The 18,639-nt window shown below is 42.4% G+C and overlaps 1 protein-coding gene across 4 annotated transcripts in view; it reads right to left on the bottom strand.

The window, feature by feature from the left end:
* LOC147748342 (uncharacterized) overlaps window positions 1–18,639 on the bottom strand; it is a 158,068-nt gene that overhangs the window by 114,701 nt on the left and 24,728 nt on the right. For all 4 annotated transcript variants that reach the window (XM_086960446.1, XM_086960468.1, XM_086960457.1 and 1 more), the window contains exon 3: window positions 13,291–13,417. In XM_086960446.1, coding sequence (XP_086816572.1) covers window positions 13,291–13,417 — 127 coding nt within the window. The remainder of the gene's footprint in view (window positions 1–13,290; window positions 13,418–18,639) is intronic.

Raw genomic sequence — 18,639 nt, 5'->3', positions numbered from 1 at the left:
TTTTGGGTCAGAAAGGATGCACCTTCCCTCTGAACACCTGGCCACCCTGTCTGGGCCCCCCCCCTGCTCCCAAACAGGAAGTAAAAAGCCTCGGAGTATGGATTGAAACCGATCTCTCTTTCACTACGCAGGCCAAGAGAGCAGCAGGCACCTGCTTCGGCCTACTTAAAGCAATGAGAAAGATTCTGCCCCTCCTTCCACCCACATCGCAGAGACTTCTCATCCAGGGCCTCATTCTGTCCAGGCTTGACTATAGCAATGCTATATACCTGGGCGCACCCGAGGCAACCTTGAATAAACTGCAGAAAATTCAAAATGCTGCCGCCCGGATCCTCACACATACCCCTGCCAGAGCGTCAGCTAAACCTGCTCTGAAGCTCCTTCACTGGCTCCCAGTGAGAGAACGAATAACATTCAAAGCCTTAAGCTTGGCTCACAGGCTAGTGCAGAATCAGGGCCCCCCCATTCTGAGGAAATTCATACAACCCTATAAAGCCCCTAGATCTCTCCGATCGGACAGGGAGTCCCTCATCATCGTGCCCAGGTTCAAAAAAACCCGCACAGGCGGAAGACGTTTCTCGATTCACACAGCGCGCCTATGGAACGCTCTTCCCCGAGACCTGAGGAAAGAATCAAACTATTTACGATTCAGGAAACAACTTAAAACCCACCTGTTTCCTTAAAACTGCTTTTAACCACTTCTTTTTGCTCTATTTAAAACTGCCTCTGTCTAAAATTGCTGTACTCCCCTCCCCCCCCCCCCCCCCCCCCCTCTCACTGGTTAGGGTTTTGTTTCAGCGCTGGGATACCTACGGGTGACTACGCGCTCTATAAAAAATTTTAATAATAATAATAATAATAATAATACTTAATAAAGCATACCATAAAAGCACAGTTCATAATTACTACAATTTAAGAATGATACAGAACAGTTTATAACACAATCAATTCATAACACAATTGATTTACACAATTTAAAAACAACTTTTAAAAAGGCAGTGATAGAGGCAATGATAAATTCACTATCCATGAGCTGTAGTGCCAAGTGTGCAGGGTGGCATTGCCTCAATCCTAATTTTTTTAACACTGGTACAATCCATCTTTTTCTAGGGCTAGGATAGAATTTACAAAAAAACAAAATATGTATGGAAGATTGTGCGAAAAGACCATCGCACGGGCAGTTACATAACGTTCTCGATCAATCATTCAGGTCCAAGAAGCTTAATGACCTGAAAATGATATTTAGCCTAAAACATGTTAACAAAAATCTATCATAGTCACTAGTGCCCATCAGGATGTATGGCTGGGTGTGCTCAAAGGCCAAGGTGAGATAATGGGATTGAACCGTGGGTTTATCCATTTCAGTCATGAATCTGCCTCTTTTTCAATGTATCCTGGGACACGGCAAGGGTGTCCGTGTTCCCCGCTTTTATTTGCCTTATACATAGATCTTTTTTTAATTAAGTTGAATCAGGCTGAGAACATTAAACTCGTTCAGGTCTGTCAAATGGATTATAGAGCTTTCGCTTACGCGGACGATATCGTAGTGGTTACTACGGACATCTGCAGCGCTGTACCAGCTACAGAGGATCTAGCAGCCCAGTTTAGATCTATTGCGGGTTACAAGTTGAATATCTCTAAGACCCATTTTTTTTTGTTGGTGAGGACCCTCCCTTAACCATCAGAACGGTTTCAGAGGTTACCTATTTAGGAATCAAAATCTCATTTTCAGTTTCTAACATCCCGGAGTTAAATATAAATGCGATCTTGGCTAAAGTAAATTCTATGCTTGAGAGATTAGATCATCTTCATTTATCTCTGTATGGGAGATCAAATGTTTTAAAAATGACGGTATTACCCAAACTCCTATACATGTTCCGAACTATTCTGCTTGAATTCCCCGCTAGTTGTTTTAAGCAGTTAGAGAGGATTTTTTCTAGATTTTTGTGGAGTTACAAGGGGCAAAGAAGGGTATATAAAAATATGATTTTGACGAAAGATTGTGGTGGTTGGGGTATACCGTACTTAATGTTTTATTATTTGGTGGCCATATTGCAATTTATTAGCCCCATGGTAGTAGGTGATGGGGCCCGAATCTTGCCGTGTCATTCTCCTTCAATTTACGAATTTGGGTTGGGGGAGGCATGCAGAGGTTGTTTGGTTAAAACTATAGAACCCAGCTACTTCAAAAAAACTCAATTTAAAATTCTGAAAGCAGCATACACAGAATGGACACTTGTTAAGCGTCAGCTTGGCCTTCCAAAGATCATTGCTTATACTCTGTTTGCAGCACCAGATATTTTGCCTCTTATCTTTCGGGATCAAATTACCAACAGGTGGTGCTCCAACGGAATTCAGTGTTTAGGCGACTTACTGCATGACGGACACTTAGTATCGTTGATCGAGCTGCAAAATAAATTTGGATTGCCAAAACATGATTTTGTTAAGTTTCTACAAATTCGGAACTATCTTTAAACTTTAGGCCCTCAGATGGAATTACAATTGAGGAAAATCTCCCTTATTGAGAGTATGACTAGAAAAACATTGATAGGCCAATTTTATTCTTATGTTATTTCATCACTTCCTGATGATCTTGAGCACTGTCAAGATAAGTGGGCAACAAAGGTAGGTATTGAGGGAGTCAATGTTGTGGAATCACTAAGTTTAGCAAATCAGGTTCTGATGACAGGGAGGATATGCACGCAGCATTATATGTCCTTAAATGATTTGTATTACACACCAGGAAGGATATCCAAATGGGGACCTACCGCTGGGATTACATGTAGTAGATGTGGTCAGTTTGCTGCTGACGCTGTACATATGTTTTTTTCTTGTCCCAAATTAGCTGAATTATTCTCATGTGTTGAACAATTTTTAGGACTAATAATGGGTGTACCAATAACCATAACTGGGGAATTGGTCTTGATAGGTGTTACCTCAGACACACGTCTTTATTCATTGTCTTAGTTTAGGAAATATTTTGTATTCATCTGTAAGGCGGTAGTTCGTGCATGTATCACGAATGAGTGGATTAGTCCCAATCCTCCTTCTTTCTTTAGCTGGCGTGCTCGACTGTTAGCAATGTACAACTTGGAATTAGCGATATATAAGACCAAAGGTAGAAAAAAAGAGGACCATCGGTGTTAAGATCTGGGCTCCAGTTATGGAATGGATATAAGGGAAATTGGTTTTCTGTTCAATATTATAATGTGGTCTTATGTTTTATCTATTTTTTTCTCTTGCTGCTCAGCTGGACGTATTTAATATGCTATGCTTTCTATCTGCTTTCCTTGCATAAAATGGGGTAAAAACCTAATAAAAAATTGTTTTTTTTAATCAATCATGATACTCCTTTCACTCAAATATCTCATACAACCAGCCTTTAGGTCCTTTCTGGAGACGTTACATAAGGTATGGGGATCATTAAAGTATTCTTGATGGCCTAATTGGCCTAGGAATAATTTTACATATTCTAGCCATCTCATACTTTTTGCTCCATCAAGCCCCATAGCATCTTTTAATATGTGACGATTAAAAACTGATTTGTCTGTAGTCCAAACCCTATGCCAAAGGAGGACAGGCTGGGTCTTAATCACGTCCTCCAGATAGGGTAAACCGAGTTCGGCATGACAGATAAAATTGGACGTGCTTTCAGGTACAGATAAAAGACATTTAAGGAACTTGTTTTCTGCAGTTTGTAGTAAGTTAACGTTGGAAAAACCCCAAATCCCTGCCCCATAGGTAGCTACCGCAATGCATTTTGCCTTGTATATATGCAGTAATTCCCCTGGGGGGCGTTTTCCTAATTTCCTGCTAAAATTGGCTCAAGCCATCAGTGACTTACTAAACAAAAGCCTTCTGGATTTGACTGCACTAGTCCAAGTTCCTGTTTGGTCGAATAAGAGCCCCAGGTAACAAAATGTTTTAGTGCACTCAATAACCTTGTTATTAATAAAGATGGTGTTACTCTTTTTATTAGATCTATTGCCACAATTCATAACAAATGTTTTAGAGCAATTAATGGTGAGACCCAATTTATACATAAAATTTGTGAAAGAGGTAACTACCCTTTGTAGTCCAAGAGGCGTGCGTGACATGAGAACCGCATTGTCTGCGTAAAGGAGCGCAGGCATAGGGCAGGTAGCAGCTGATGGTAAATCCCTGCACTCCTTTACCAGGGTGGCCTCTAGTTTATTTATAACCATAGTGAATAGAAAGGGAGCAAGGACGCAGCCTTGCCTAACGCCTTTCTTGACTCTAAAACTTTTAGTGCATTCCCCGTCCTGCCTAAAACGCACCCTGGCCCTAGCACCCATATAAAGCTGCCTTAAAAAGGAAATTAAAACAGGGTCTACCCTCCTGCTCCCCTAAAATTGACCATACCTGTTCATGGGCAACGCAATCAAATGCGGCCGTTAAGTCAACGAAAGTTAAAAGCATCCTTTCTCCTTTGGCTTTTATATATTTTTCCAATAAAATGTATAGGTTTAGTCCCTGGTCGATAGTCCCCAAGCCTTTACGAAAACCATATTGCAGATTGCTTATGATTCTGTGTTCGTCTGCCCAAGCCTGCAATCTCTCTAACATCACCCGTCCCAGTATCTTCACTGTGGAGTCCAGTAATGAGATTGGGCAATAGAAAGCTGGGTTCGACCTATCCCCGTTTTTAAAAATGGGTACGATTATAGAGTCATACCAAGTCATTAAAAGTACCTGTGAGCAGCATACGTTAAAAACTTGCGTTAAAATCGGTCCTCACAAAGCCAAGTTAGACTTAAAAAAGTCCACGGGATACCATTCAGCCCCGGCGCCTTACCACCAGTACTTGCACTTATGGCATTATTGACCTCACTCAAAGTAAAGACCAAAGGTAACTTCAAGAATGGAGGGGAGAACTCTCGGTCAGCCCCGCATGCCTGGATCTCCTGTACTTCTCTGGTTACGTTATTGTACAGATTACAATAATGTGAGATCCACTCCAGTTCTGTAATGGCAATTTCTATGCTTACTTTTTTACTCTCAACCAAGAAAGGGGCATTCACTGCTTTCAAAAAGGCTGTGGGGTCTTGGTTGGTTGAGCCTCATGCAGAGCTTTCCAGGCTTCATCTTTCAAAGTCTTTTTCCTAGCGTTTAACGCCTTCCTATAGGTCCTACTAGTTTCCCTGATGAGGTCCCGGTTCCTAACCCGCACATTCAAAGCATTTTTAAGGTTAGTGTAAGCTTTTGTACAATGGGAATCCAACCATCCTTCTTTGCGTGGGTTCTTCCCTCTTATTTTTAGATATAATGTATCTTTAATATGAACAGCAATATTAAAAAAACTCTTAATAATTTCCTGATGTGAGGATTTCTCATCTAGGCAAGAATAGAGAATGTTTTTGCATTTTGAGACAATAGTTGTAACAAAGGCCTCTGGGTCCAAATTCTACCATTTTAATGCATACCCATTTTGCTGATTTAATGTGATGTTTCTCAGCAGCTGATTAGGGTGGCCTTTCATATAGAGATTTTGTTTACGCAATAAAATATCAATGCTTTGCGGGTAATGGTCACTTAAAGCAATGTCATAAGTAATAAATGCTCTGACATGGGTGGAACGCCTACATGTTATCATTATAAAATCAATGATAGAGAAAGAACCTCGTCTGTTTAACGTGGGGGAAAAAGGGACCACTTGTGAGCTTAAGTTGTTTGCAAAGCCCATGTTGTGTGAGAACATGATCTCATTTAGGAGCTCTCCGAAAGGTGTATGTGGGAAGTGAGCCAAGTTGATATCTTTTTCAAGTGTTATTCCGCATGCCCCTTTGGCATCCCTTTGACAGATCGGGGAGTTGAAATCGCCACCCCATATAACAATGAATTAGTTATGTGAGAGGAGAAATAGCTTACTCAGCTTTCCTTTTAGTTTGCGCAGAGTTCCCCCAATCAAATCTGTTGGAATATTATTGTAGAAATTTATTAGAGACACGCGCAGACCCAAATCAGCTTGTATATTTATAAGTTGATAGTACCTATTGGATACAGTTAATTCAAATTTTCCCAGGTTTAGCTGGTTAGAGATGTAGGTGCCTATCCCCCCTTTTGCTCTACCACGGTGAGATCTTTTTGCCGGGGTGTGGAGCGTTTTAAATCCCATTTATATGAATTGGTTCCACTGCCCAGGTTTCTTGTAGGCTTATAATCTCAAATTTACTCACAGAATCCATCCAAATATCAATGGAAGTCTTGTTTTTTCGGCCAGCCACGTTCCAAAATAGGAACTGGCACTTATTTTGCCGGTCTATAGCCATACTCCTCCCCCCCCCATTCTCCCCCAGCAGGTTAGTAGAACTAGATTGTAGAGGGGAAGATCGAGTTGGCATGGCCACGTTTTCTGCGACTGTGCCCAAGCTTGCCTGTGTGAATCCCATATTGTCTTTATCTTGTGTTTCACCAGCTTCGGATTTAGAACAGGTGTTAACAGATCGGAAGTGGCACCACTGACCGAGGTTCTAGGTATTATTGCCTGGGCGGGCTACTCATGTCTCAGTCAATCAACTGCTTCGAGATTATTAAATGCAACAAAGCGGTTATATGTGTGGATGTTAAAATGGTTGCTATGAGTTGGCGTGTGGGGTTCCCAGTTTGGCCTTACGCTTCTACTGTCTAGGGGTTGATAGAAATAGCCTAGAGGTAGTACGTTAGTGCCTTGTACATATATGGTATGATTTCCTGTTCTACTCATGATCAAATTTACTAGGCGGGGGTCCTGAATGTCAAGACTACGCAGTCCCCTGGGAGTGCTTTCCGTCCTCTGCCAACCCATCCTATTCTCCCTGCTATTTTATATTAATCAAATAGCTCCCCCGCAAGGCCCGTTCTAATGCCAAGCCAATGCAGCGACCTGTTTTTCAGAATTTCCAGCGATTCATCTATCCCATGGTCTAATTTAGGAACATTCGCCAATACCACAATGTAAGGTGTGGCGGTTGGGGGTAGGTCCAGGACGTCATGTGCTGTTCCTTCTTCCTCTCGTATAGGTTTTTGGAGTTTTTAACACTAGTGGTGCGAATAGGTGGAATAGTGACGGGTGGTATAGCTAGAGGGGGGATCCATGTGTTTACGTTGAGGGACTGAGGCAGTATATTTGGTGGGCCAGATCCTAAGTCACTATGGGTGCCTGGAACAGAGATATTAGCGTTAGGTCTTAATCTATTTGCTTTGTTACCCAGTGAGCTCACTTGTGTAGAAGCACTCCCCTGCCCCAGAGAGTCCAGTTTATCCAGGCATTTACTTAGGCTTACTTCCATTTGACCAAACCTTGACATCAGGTTACTTAAACTATCTCTCAGGTAAATTTCTAGGGCCTCCAGGTTAACTTTTATCTTACCAACCTCGCTCTGTGTGCGCACATTAGAGCTAAGTAATGATTTTTCCCAGTTTTCGGGTTTCTGAGACTTAGCTTTTATAGGGGCCTTTTTACATAATTTGGATGGAGGTTTGCTTGGCTTTGAGAATGCTATATCGAGTAGGAGGGCACGTGTCGGGGTTTCTGGCGCGCTTAGTCGGCGGTTAGATTTCATGATCATGTTCGCTATTATGTTCGCAACCGGATATATGATCAGAAATATTTACCACGCAACCATTCAATATGGGATCTCTCCCAAGAGAGTCGATTGGGTTAAGAGAACACACATCCCCTGTTGCACCTCCCTCCATAACTGGATTTAAAGCCTCTTCAAAGTTATGATCTGTCGTTCGATATCCACCACAGCACCCGTTAAATAATTTAATAAGGACTGCCGAGAGTGCTCTCCTGGCTTAGTTGACTTTCTGTTCTCGTTAGTCACTAGTTTTCTCTTCCCCATATTCAGGTGAGTAGGTTACACAGCAAGAGAATTAAATAGGTAAAGGAAGAGCAAAAATGTTGACTTCAGTGCACCCCCAGTATAATTTTGTTTAGTCCAATAGTCTTAAAGTTACGATCACTCAATAAGCAGTGCTTTTGCTTCAAGCTTAATACCTTCCAACCTTCCTGCACTAGGCAGGGTAGCACGTTAATAGCATGTGTTCAATGAGATACAGAATCAATATCAGTTCTACAATTTTATCCCTGTATAGTCCCGATGCAAGGATACTCTAATCAAACCAAAAACACAGTACCTTGCATGTGGTGGACGAAAGAGTTGTGGCCCGGCCGGGCCAGGATGGGCTAAGAAGGGCCCGTCTTGGCCGGGTCTTGGCCCAGGCACGCCCGCGCACGTCCCGCATGGTGGGACTGCCGGCATCGATTCCAAGCCCCTCCAGGAACCGTCCAAAAGTGCAAGGTGCTTCAGGGCAAGGCAGGGACTCGAGCAAAAGTGCTCAGTGCTGGCTCCTCAGTTTGCGGTCTCCCGCGTGGTAAGACCGCCGGCGTCGAATCAAGCCCCTCCAGGGACCGTCCAAGAGTGCAAGGTGCTTCAGGGCAAGACAGGGACTCGAGCGAAAGTGCTCAGTGCTGGCTCCTCAGTTTGCAGTCTCTACCAAAGTCAAAATAAGGCCCTTAGGCTCATCAGAGGGGAGTGTACAAGTCGTGTACAGGTCGGCTCCGAGCAGCTTGATTACTCCGAATGACGGTCGGAACCGAGTCACAGTGGAGTGGTGTGGCTCACTGGTTAGAGGCGGCAGACCCGGAAGCAGGTGTCGGCCCGGGACCAGGGTTCAATTCCCGACGCGGCAGGGTCGTGGACCAGGGTCAACGTACTCGTTAATTCTCACCTCGGTGCCTACTCTAACCAGGGGTCCCACTCGGCAACTCTGGGCATTAGCTTGCCTAATCTCCACAACGGCCCCATCAACACCGGGGATGCCTGGCTCCACCTTGGGGACTCCCAGTAGGGACCATCCCACAGGGAAAGCCAGGACGGTTTCCCCAGCGGTATACCGCGCCAGGATACTCCGGTAGTAGTTGTGCGCACTACAAAACAGCATATAACATAACATAACATAACAAAGTCGGAATGGTTCCCGACTATCGTAATCGGTTGGTCGGAAGGATTTCCAAATCGGTCATAAAGACAGGTTCCAAATCGGATTTGGACTAACCGAATGCCATTCAGAGCCTTTCCGACCGACATCATAATAGGCCCTTAAGTCTAAATACTGTGCTGAAAAAGCAATTACCCAAATTATAAGGAACTAAAGCGGTATGTACATCTGGAGGAAAATCTCACCAGCCAGATAACTGGGAACAAAGAGCCAGCCGTAACACGTTTGTGTTATGCGATGCTAGCGATGTCCATTAAACATTGTTGGCCATGTGGGAGACTTAGTAACAGAAGTCGTCTCTCAGATTTATCTAACTACAATACTAAATATGCATACCCTTCTGTCTAGGTGAAACCATGTAAAAGGTTAAACAACACATTTGTCAACATCAAAGCTGCATACTATGTGGAGATCCTATAGTCCCCATCATGGAACACTTTGCCACTCACCAGCACACTGCAGAAGGCATCAGATAGAAGTGGTTGAGGTTGTTAAAATTTAAGAGGAGGTAATTGTAATAATGTATTATCCACACACAAATGTAAGTGAACAAACAGATTCAGTACAACACAAAGTTGACTCAAGGTGGATGAACAGATTCAATACTGCATAAAATGTGCTAAAAGAGCCTTCAGATATCAGGAACATGGCCCTTCGTTAGTGACATGGACTATTGAACAATTGTGGTTCTTCATGACATTCTATATGTGTATGATTCTGATCAAACTGTGCATTTTAATTTGAACTTTGGGAACACCAAAGCTGGCAAGACCGTTAAAGCTCTCCCTAGGCCATGCTTAAACATTATTTACAGAGAAGGCTTCATTCTAACTATTTATTGTGAGTACTATCATTCTTTTGCTCGCTCATCTTTCACTTATAATGTGGTCTGGAACTGAAGGTCCCTTCTGTTTCCTTATATAGGCAACATCAGCTTTGGGTCCTGATGATACAAGGGAATTTTGTCCGATAGAGGACTAATTTCCCCAACATAGGCTTTTGAGATTTTATTGTTCAAACTTCATCCTCACATTTAATGCTTTATCACTTTTCACTATGTACTGGGCTATCTGCACTATATTCTGCATATAAACAGAAAGTATGCCAAATTGATATATTGATATAGTGTTTTTTTTTAAAGTGCTCTTGTTTTTGTTACTGAAATTAGAACACATGCCTACCTTTGTAGGGGAGTGGTCCGGACTACTTATGGGAAGTATTTTCTGGAAGTGAGATCCAGACAGCCACTATGTTTATTGCATTTATCTTTATCAACATATTAACATGTGCCCTCACTTGCTATTGGGGTGCTAGAACATGCAATATCATACTGTGGTCATCCATATATTGCAGTGGCACCGACATGATTAAAGTTACTTTGCATGACAGGGGTATGCCCAGACATGGGCCCCTTGCTCTCTGTGCACTTGAACCAAGCTACACCGAACATAAAAACCCAATCAGGGCAAAACTAGTCTTGAGAGGCTTCTTTTCTGGTTCAGGGAGGACTTGGTATGGCAGTTCATTCTGAGTGCTCCTATTGGAGAAGGGTCAAGGCAGATTTGCATATAGCTGGGTCCAAGCTGCTGTGACGGTAGGCAAAAGAACAATGAGTCGGAAGGCTACAAGAGTGACTTCAAGTAATAAGACTTATTGCAAGAATTCCTCCCATCACCTTTTGTGTGTTTGATGTAATGCCCTAAGTGGTCAAGGGTATGCCCAGACGTGGGTTGTGTGCTCACTGTGCCACTGGAACCAAACAACACCCAACTGAATAGCCTTTATGAGAGTGAAACTGGACTTGTGTTGTTTGTGTTCCAGTTTAGGGAGGATGTGGCCTATAAGTTCGAGCTGCACTGTTCCTACTGGATCAGGGTCACAGCTGACTTGCATATGGTCAGGCCCAAGCAGAGGTGGCATAGTGGGAAAAATATTAATGGGTTGGATTGCTACTCCAAGGGTTTGCCATTGGTTATTGTTATTGCAAGCATTCCTCCCTTCACCTTCTGTGTTTGAAACAACCCATCATATAAAACAGGTGAAACAAGTTGCACCTTTTAATGGGTATAGCTGGAGGCAGCACAAAGATGTGACAAACTGGGAATTCTAAAAACATAATGGGAAATGTGGGTCTTATTTGAGTTTTGTATGTGATTAAATGATGACAAATACAGGTTGTAATACTAATTTACCTGTAGTTTATTACGATTGACTGAGCTGGATTTATCCCCAGCCACTCAATAAAAAATCTATAGGTTATTTGACTCCATGGCTCATCAATCAGGCTTTCGTCCTGGTTTGAGCACTACATCCATCCTTATAGGTGCCTTTGACGAATTACAAAAAGAACCTAGATACTGCCATCTTAATGTTGCTTGATCTCTCTTCAGCCTTTGACACAGTTTTCTACTCTACTCTTGCTTCTTAGATAAAAGAAGTGGGAGTGTAGGCCAAACTCCTGAATGGATTATATATTTCCCGGCAGGTCGATATCAGGCAGTCTCCATGTCATCTTTCCTGTCTTAGTTCTCTGTGAAAGCATCATCTGGAACTCCAGCGGTTGGCCGGAGGACTTGCATCTGCGCCCTCCTCAGTTTCCTCAGCTAAGAATCTAGGAATCATCTTTGATTGAAACCTCTTTTTCACAGAGCACAGTTCAAAAACTGATTTCAGAAGAAGTGCTGCTCCTCATCCGAATGGAATATAGCAAAATGATCATTCAAGCTACTATTGTGGTCAGGTTGGACTATTGTCATCCAGTTTTCCTTGATCTTACCAGAACACAAGTCCACTGCATTCAACTCATACAAAATGTGGTGGCATCTCTACTTCTGGAGATTATACAGTTCTGTTGTGGGATTTCCCACCTTCACGGTCTTCAGTGGCTTACCATTCACAAAAAGATGGGATTCAAAGCTCTCTGTTTTTGCCATAAGGTATTGCATGAATCGGACCTTGACACACTCGGAATCTGTTCAAGAGGTACATTATTATTATTATTATTATAATTACATTTGATTAAGCGGGCAGCCACCAAGCACCATACGTCCTGCTACCAATAAACTTCAATGTATCCCCTATCCAAGCAGAATGATACTTGGCTGTCATGCTTTTAGTTATCTGTCAGCCAAGGTCTGGAACCAACTCTCATCTCACCTCTGCATGACAATCTTTCATCTCCCCTTTAGGAAAACTAAGTTAAAACCCATCTATTTACTTTGGTGTTTTGTTTCCTTTCTCTTTTTTGATAATTACTATATTCTTGTGTTCTTAGGACCAGGTCATCCTTTTCAGGATAGTAGTTGTGTTACACAACTTAGAACTCAAGCATCCTATCTCACAAAACTGCCACGAAATCCATTCAGTGGTCTTTCAATATTCTTGCATGGGACAATTTAATAAATCTGTACTAGTATGTGACATAGGACACACTGTAATAACCTGTAATGCACATTTTATTTTAATGAGGATGAACCAGCATGTTACTCAGGGCAAAATCAACGCTTATGCCTCAAATGTGTAACTAGTTAGGTGATGGAAATGCAATCGTGTTTCTGCTGTGTGTAGTGGAATATTTTTTCAAAATAATGTAAAGAGGAACATTCCGGTTTCTTTCTATACAATTGCTCTTTCTACATGCTGGAGGTCAATGGACAGTGGCCCTTGCTCGATCATACAAACTGCACATCTCCCGGTGCACCAAGTTAACCCCTTCCATGCGGCCGAGATTCTGCGCCTGTGCGGCAGAATCGCGAGTGGCGGGTTTATGACGGCCCCCAGCCGTCATCAGCACACGAGCACCGTAGTGCATGACGGCTGTGGGCCGTCATCAGCATGGAAGGGGTTAAAGACCACAATTCTCTTAGTCTACTGAACAATACAGTTACTTGTGATCAAATAAATAAAGACTGAGGTAAGGCGGACACCATGACACTCTTTCTATAAGTTGCTTCGATGGGCTGTCAGAATCAAAAGCCTTATTCACCATTCTTCACAAGGCAGATGCAATGACCATTTATATGAAGGCCAGAACATGTAAAATGGGAGTTGTACTTGTTCTGTAATGCCTCCCACAGCATGCATGCATACATACATTTTTATTTAAAATCCTATATCTTACAAGAACTGAAGGCATGGCAGGGTCGGTTACAATTTTCACGTACACATTCTATCATGGAGATCAAAGATTACAAAACACAGTACTATCTAAAGGTTCTGGCTCTAAAGCAGTTCTACAGTTTCATATATTTCTTCCTCTTAAAAGCAGATAAAAAGCAACTTCACCAAGAGAGTTGAAGGCTTGTTGAATTTCTTTCATCACATTCTTGTAAAGGTCTTGCTGCCAGTGGTGTAAAAGTCTCCACTCCTCTTCGGAAAAACAGGAAACAATGTCACAAAATGTGAGTGGTGCCTGTAATAGAAAGTGTTGCACTATAGATTTATCAACTTAATGACCAGAAATTCACGTGGACAAAATGCTCATGCAATTGAGAGCGTTGTTTGTGTTTGCTCCTAGAGGTATTCTTGCTATTGTCATGTGGTTGCAAACATGACAAAGGGGGATGTTTTTATACACCAATAATTGTAATATTTTTTATCCAGTTTCATTTAAAGGATTTTGTGGTAATGTATTTAGAAAACAAATGCCAGCAACAAACACCATCATATAAGTACATCATTATTGGATTGTATGGCAAGGCCCGGAGGCCAATATTATGCATAATCCTTAATTGCTCTTAAACACAGCAGCAACATTAAAACTAGAAATAGAACACAATAGAACTCTAGAACACTGAACATGCATATAACACATGAACAGTCAGCCATCTTCCTCTTTTGTTGCTGATAAAGCACAGATAATTACATTCATATCTAATGGACTTGGTGTTTGTATGAGGTATGGTTTGGATTGAGTATTGACATTTATTTTGGTGATAATTGATTTTGGGATATGTGTGAAAAGTATTATTAATGGTTTGAAGTGTTCCAGGAATCAATTGACTTTTTTAATTGAAAAACGAGGTTGAACAACTTTAACTATGTTGGTTTAAAACATGATGTTTTTTGGTGGAGTTAGTTTGGAGCGGTAGCGCGTCATTAGGATTTCAGGAGGTTAAGATCGCTCTTACAGTTGCTGTTGATTTTATTAAATCATGCGCGGACATGGGCATTTGAAGTTTTTGTCGTGCACATGGGGAGTTTAGCGCAGTGCAATAGAAGAGCTCGAGCGGTCGTCAGCATTCTGTTGCTGACGACCGGCAAGCGCTTGAGCGTGGCTGCATCAGCTTGCATCTCCCGTATTGTGGAGCGCGAGGGATGAGTAGGGAAAGACTAAAATTGGCACTTTGAGGCCGCCAAACTCACGCAACGTACGGCGGCCATTTTGAAGTTTTGGGATAAGAATAAAAGAGGAGAATAGGCATTGAGGCAGCCATATTTTGGGAAAAGAAAACAATCGGAAACTGAGTGAATGCTCAACAGTTTAAGTCAGGGGCTGACAGCGCAGGTAGAGTTAAGCGCAGGGTAAATACATTTGGAAATTGTTTAGAGAAAGTTGTTTAAGGCATATTTACAGGGTTTATATCTTAATTTTATAGAGAGTTGGTTAGTTTGGTAGTTTTTGGTAGGAGTAAATTGTTATAAGATGGAAAAAAGTGGGGGATCAGGTTTGAGGAAAGGATGAAGGTGTATATGGATAAAATGTTTGGAGAAATGTCGGCTTCAATTGATAGGAAGATAAAGAGTAGAGTAGAAAAATGTTTGGAAGCTAAAGACTCTAGAAAGAGGTCTGGTGAGGATGAACGTTTTTGGACAACAGTGGAAGTGGAGGTTTAGTCGGTGGATCAGGTCGAGTAGGTGTCAAAGGGTCACAAAAAAAAGGAATGTACAAAGAACGAAGATGAACAAGGTAGCTGAACGTAAGGTTCAGGAAATTGATGTTGCTATAAAGGCAAAGAGTGACGCTACAAAGGCACAAAAGAGAAGCCATAGTGTTGTGGCATGCAACACATCTTCTGCCAGTGGGGATGTAGAGTTAACTTGCTCTACAAGCTTTGATGACTGATGAAGAGGTTCCCAGTAAAAGGAGAAAAATTGCAGATAGAAAATTTAAGCTGGAGATTTCAGATTTTGTGGATCCTCAGGGTGAGGAAACATTTGACCCACTTCTTATTCAGCATCCTCCGTCTCCTCAATGGACTCCTACAGAGCATGCAGTGAGGTATGTAATATACTGAATTAGGAGGGAGATACCGATGGAAGAGAGGACAAGGTTGAGGTTTGAGTGTCTGAGATCTAGTTTGGAGAGCAAGGTGGCATATACACCAGAATTGGACCCTAAGATGAGGACTTTTTTGAATGAGTCAGGAAGATATCCTAGAAGGGGTCTAGATAAGTGTCTGAAAGGAAGTCAAGATAGGTTGCTTGACATACTAGGGCCCTCAACAAAGTTTTTGATCTATGTGAGGAGGCACATTCAAATAATACCGGAGTGGTTGTACAGGAACTACACCAATGGGTACAAAGGGCAATTTGCCCTCTGGGTAATTCAAATGCAGCCTTATGCGTAGAGAGGAGTAAGAGCATCCTATTAAAGATTGATCCAAAGTTGGCGGATTTGGCCAACAAGGAGTTCGGAGAGCAAAGCAAAGGAATGCTCTTCGGAGAGGAGTTTGTGAAGGATATGTCTAGCTAGGTTGGGACCTTGAATTCCTTGAAAAATGCTCAAAAAGATATTTGAAAGGTTTTTGGTACAGCCGGGAGAATGTGGGGTTCGATTTCCCGGCCGTGGTCAAGGAACTACCAGAGGTTCATTTGGTAGATGATTGAGACCTTATGGATCAGGATTCGGTTATGGTTTCACAAGATCGGAGCAGGGTAGTTTCTACCCACAGAGGCAAAGGTTGAGGTCTCGTGGAATGTGAGCGGAAAGAAGAAAAAGAGGTTCATCAGGTAAGATGTTTCATTGACCCTATTTTTATCCATGTAAAATTGGGCGGCCAAACAGCCCAGTTTGTTTCAAGGTGGAAGGAAATAAGTCAGGATCCGTGGGTCTTGGAAACAGTGACAGGTTACTGTATAGATTTTTGGGTAATTCCAGTTCAAGAAAGATGTCCTGCTGTATTAAGATTCACAAGAGATATGGAGGAACTGGTTACAAAGGAGGTAGAGGCACTGGCAGTAAAAGGGGCAATAGAGATGCGAAGGAATTGCCAGGTTGTTTTGTGAGCAATATATTTTTGGTGGAGAAAAAGGACAAGGGCATGAGACCAGTTAAAAATCCCAGAGAGTTGAATGATTGGGTGTGTTACAATCATTTAAAAATTGAGAGAATCCATATGTTGAGGGACTTGTTAAGGAAAGGGGATTGGATGACCCATTTGGATTTGAAAGATGCTTATCTGACTGTTCCAGTGTCTTCAATTCAGGTGGAAAGGAGTTCGTTGGAGGTCCAAAAGTCTCCCGTTTGGGTTGACGACAGCTCCTTGGTGCTTTTCAAAAGTAATGAGGCCGGTTGTAGCATGGTTGAGGTCCAGGGAAATTCGACTGAATGCTTACCTGGATGTCATTCTTATAATGGCAGAGGAGAAAAGTTTGGCAAGAGAGCAAACAGAGTTTTCAATGAGATTTCTGGAGGACCTAGGTTTTGTTGTAAACATAGAAAAGTCATGTGTAGAGCCAGAGCAGGTGATGCAGTTTTTAGGTTTTCAGATTCAGACATTGGAATGTGTGTTGAAATTACTAATGGAGAAGGTGAACAAGATTCGGAAGGAAGTAAATAGAGTGAAGTGTGCGGAATGGATCAATTGGAAAGATTGCTGGGTCTACTTTCAGCGTCTATTCAAGCGATTTTTCCAGCTCCTTTTCATTACAGAGCATTGCAGAGGTTGAAGGCATTTCATTTGAGGCAGTTGGGTTGGTGGTTGATAAGTCTGGAAGCGTGGAATGGAAGAGCAATATTTGGAGAGATTCCAGCGGTGGAGATAGAGTCAGATGCAAGTCTGTTGGGTTGGGGAGCAAAGTGTGGAACACTGTCAACGGGGGGACAGTTGTCCATGGAGGAGAGGGAGCTTCACATAAATTGTCTGGAGCTCCTGGCAGGGTCGTTTGCGGTCAAGAGTTTCATGAAGGATCAGGTAAAATGTTGTGTTCTACTGGAGATGGACAATATTTCGGCAGTGTGATATGTGAACTAGTTTGGGGGTCCTCGGTCAAGGGGCTTAGGGGAATTGGCGAAGGAGTTTTTTTAAGTTTTGTTTGGAAAACGAGATTATAGTGCAGGCTCAGTATATTCCAGGGTTGAGCAACACGAAAGCGGATTGGAATTCAAGGTATCTCAAAAATATGAGCAATTGGAGATTGGACAGGGGAGTTTTCCTGAGGTTACTGCAGAGGTGGGGTCCTCTGCAGGTGGATTTATTTGCAGACCGACTGAATGCAGAGTTGCTGGATTTTTACAGTTGGAGGCCTGATCCGGAAGCAAAGGGGATAGATGCTTTCCTTCAGGAGTGGAGAGGCTTTATGCATTTGCAGCATTCCCAATGATTCAGAGATTGTTGGCGAAAGTGAGGAAAGAGAGGGCAGAGTTTATTTTGATAACACTGTTTTGAAGGCACAGGTGTGGTTTGCAGATGTGATGAGTTTGTTGACAGAGGATCCTGTTTTGTAGCCAATTTTCCCAGAGGTTCTGTTGGATGTGCAGGGGGACATACACAAGCTAGTGATGACGGGCCATTTGAGGCTTATAGCTTGGCAAGTATGTAGATTATCAAAGGAGGCTTCGGATCTCATCGCAAGTTTGTGAGCTTCAGGAACAACAAGGGTCTATAGGTCAGCTTGAAGGAAATTGTGTAGTTGGTGTGTTGAGAGGGGTTTGGATCCTGTATCAGCAACTTTAGTGGAGATTGTGAATTTATTTATCGGTTCTGTATAAAGGAGGCTTGGCTTACAATTCAGTGAATTTGAGCAGGTCTGCAATTTCAGCTGGGCAGGTTTTGGTTGATGGTGTGCCAGTGGGTCAACATGCTTTAGTTAAAAGGTTGGTTAAAAGAGTTTGGTTGGAGTAACTGCCTAGGGCCAAGTATGCTGTTCTTTGGGATGTTCCATTAGTTCTAAAGGAATTGGACAGTTGGGGTCCAAATGCGGCCTGGAGTCTTAAGTTATTGTCTTGGAAATTGGCGGTGCTTGTGTGTTTAGTCTCTTTTGTGAGGGTTTCGGATATTAGAGCTTTGGAAGTGAATTCTAGGAGTTACCAACCTGAGGGTGTGTTTTTTAAGTTGCGTAAAAGGACGAAGACTATGTCTAGGACTATTTTGTATCCTCTTACGGAGGGGCATAGTAATTTGTATGTGGTTTGTTGTTTGAGGGAGTACGAATTAAGAACAGTTGGTTTAAGGGAGTGTGGTTGTTCTCTTGTTGATTTCTTTCAGGAAGCCTTTTAGGGCACTTTCGTCTCCGACCTTGGCTAGATGGGTGAAGGAGGTGATGAGTAAGTCCAGTATGGATATGAGTGTTTTTGGGGCACATTCTGTTAGGGGTGCTATGGCTAGTAAAGCGTTTATGAGAAGTTCCAGTCAGAGTGGGATTTTAAAGGCGGATGATTGGTCAAATGTTTCGACTTTTAAAAAAATCTAT

The sequence above is a fragment of the Lissotriton vulgaris genome, chromosome 1_1 (assembly GCF_964263255.1).
Source record: "Lissotriton vulgaris chromosome 1_1, aLisVul1.2, whole genome shotgun sequence".
In the NCBI taxonomy this organism is placed as follows: domain Eukaryota; kingdom Metazoa; phylum Chordata; class Amphibia; order Caudata; family Salamandridae; genus Lissotriton; species Lissotriton vulgaris.
This window is presented reverse-complemented; position numbering and strand designations above follow the sequence as displayed.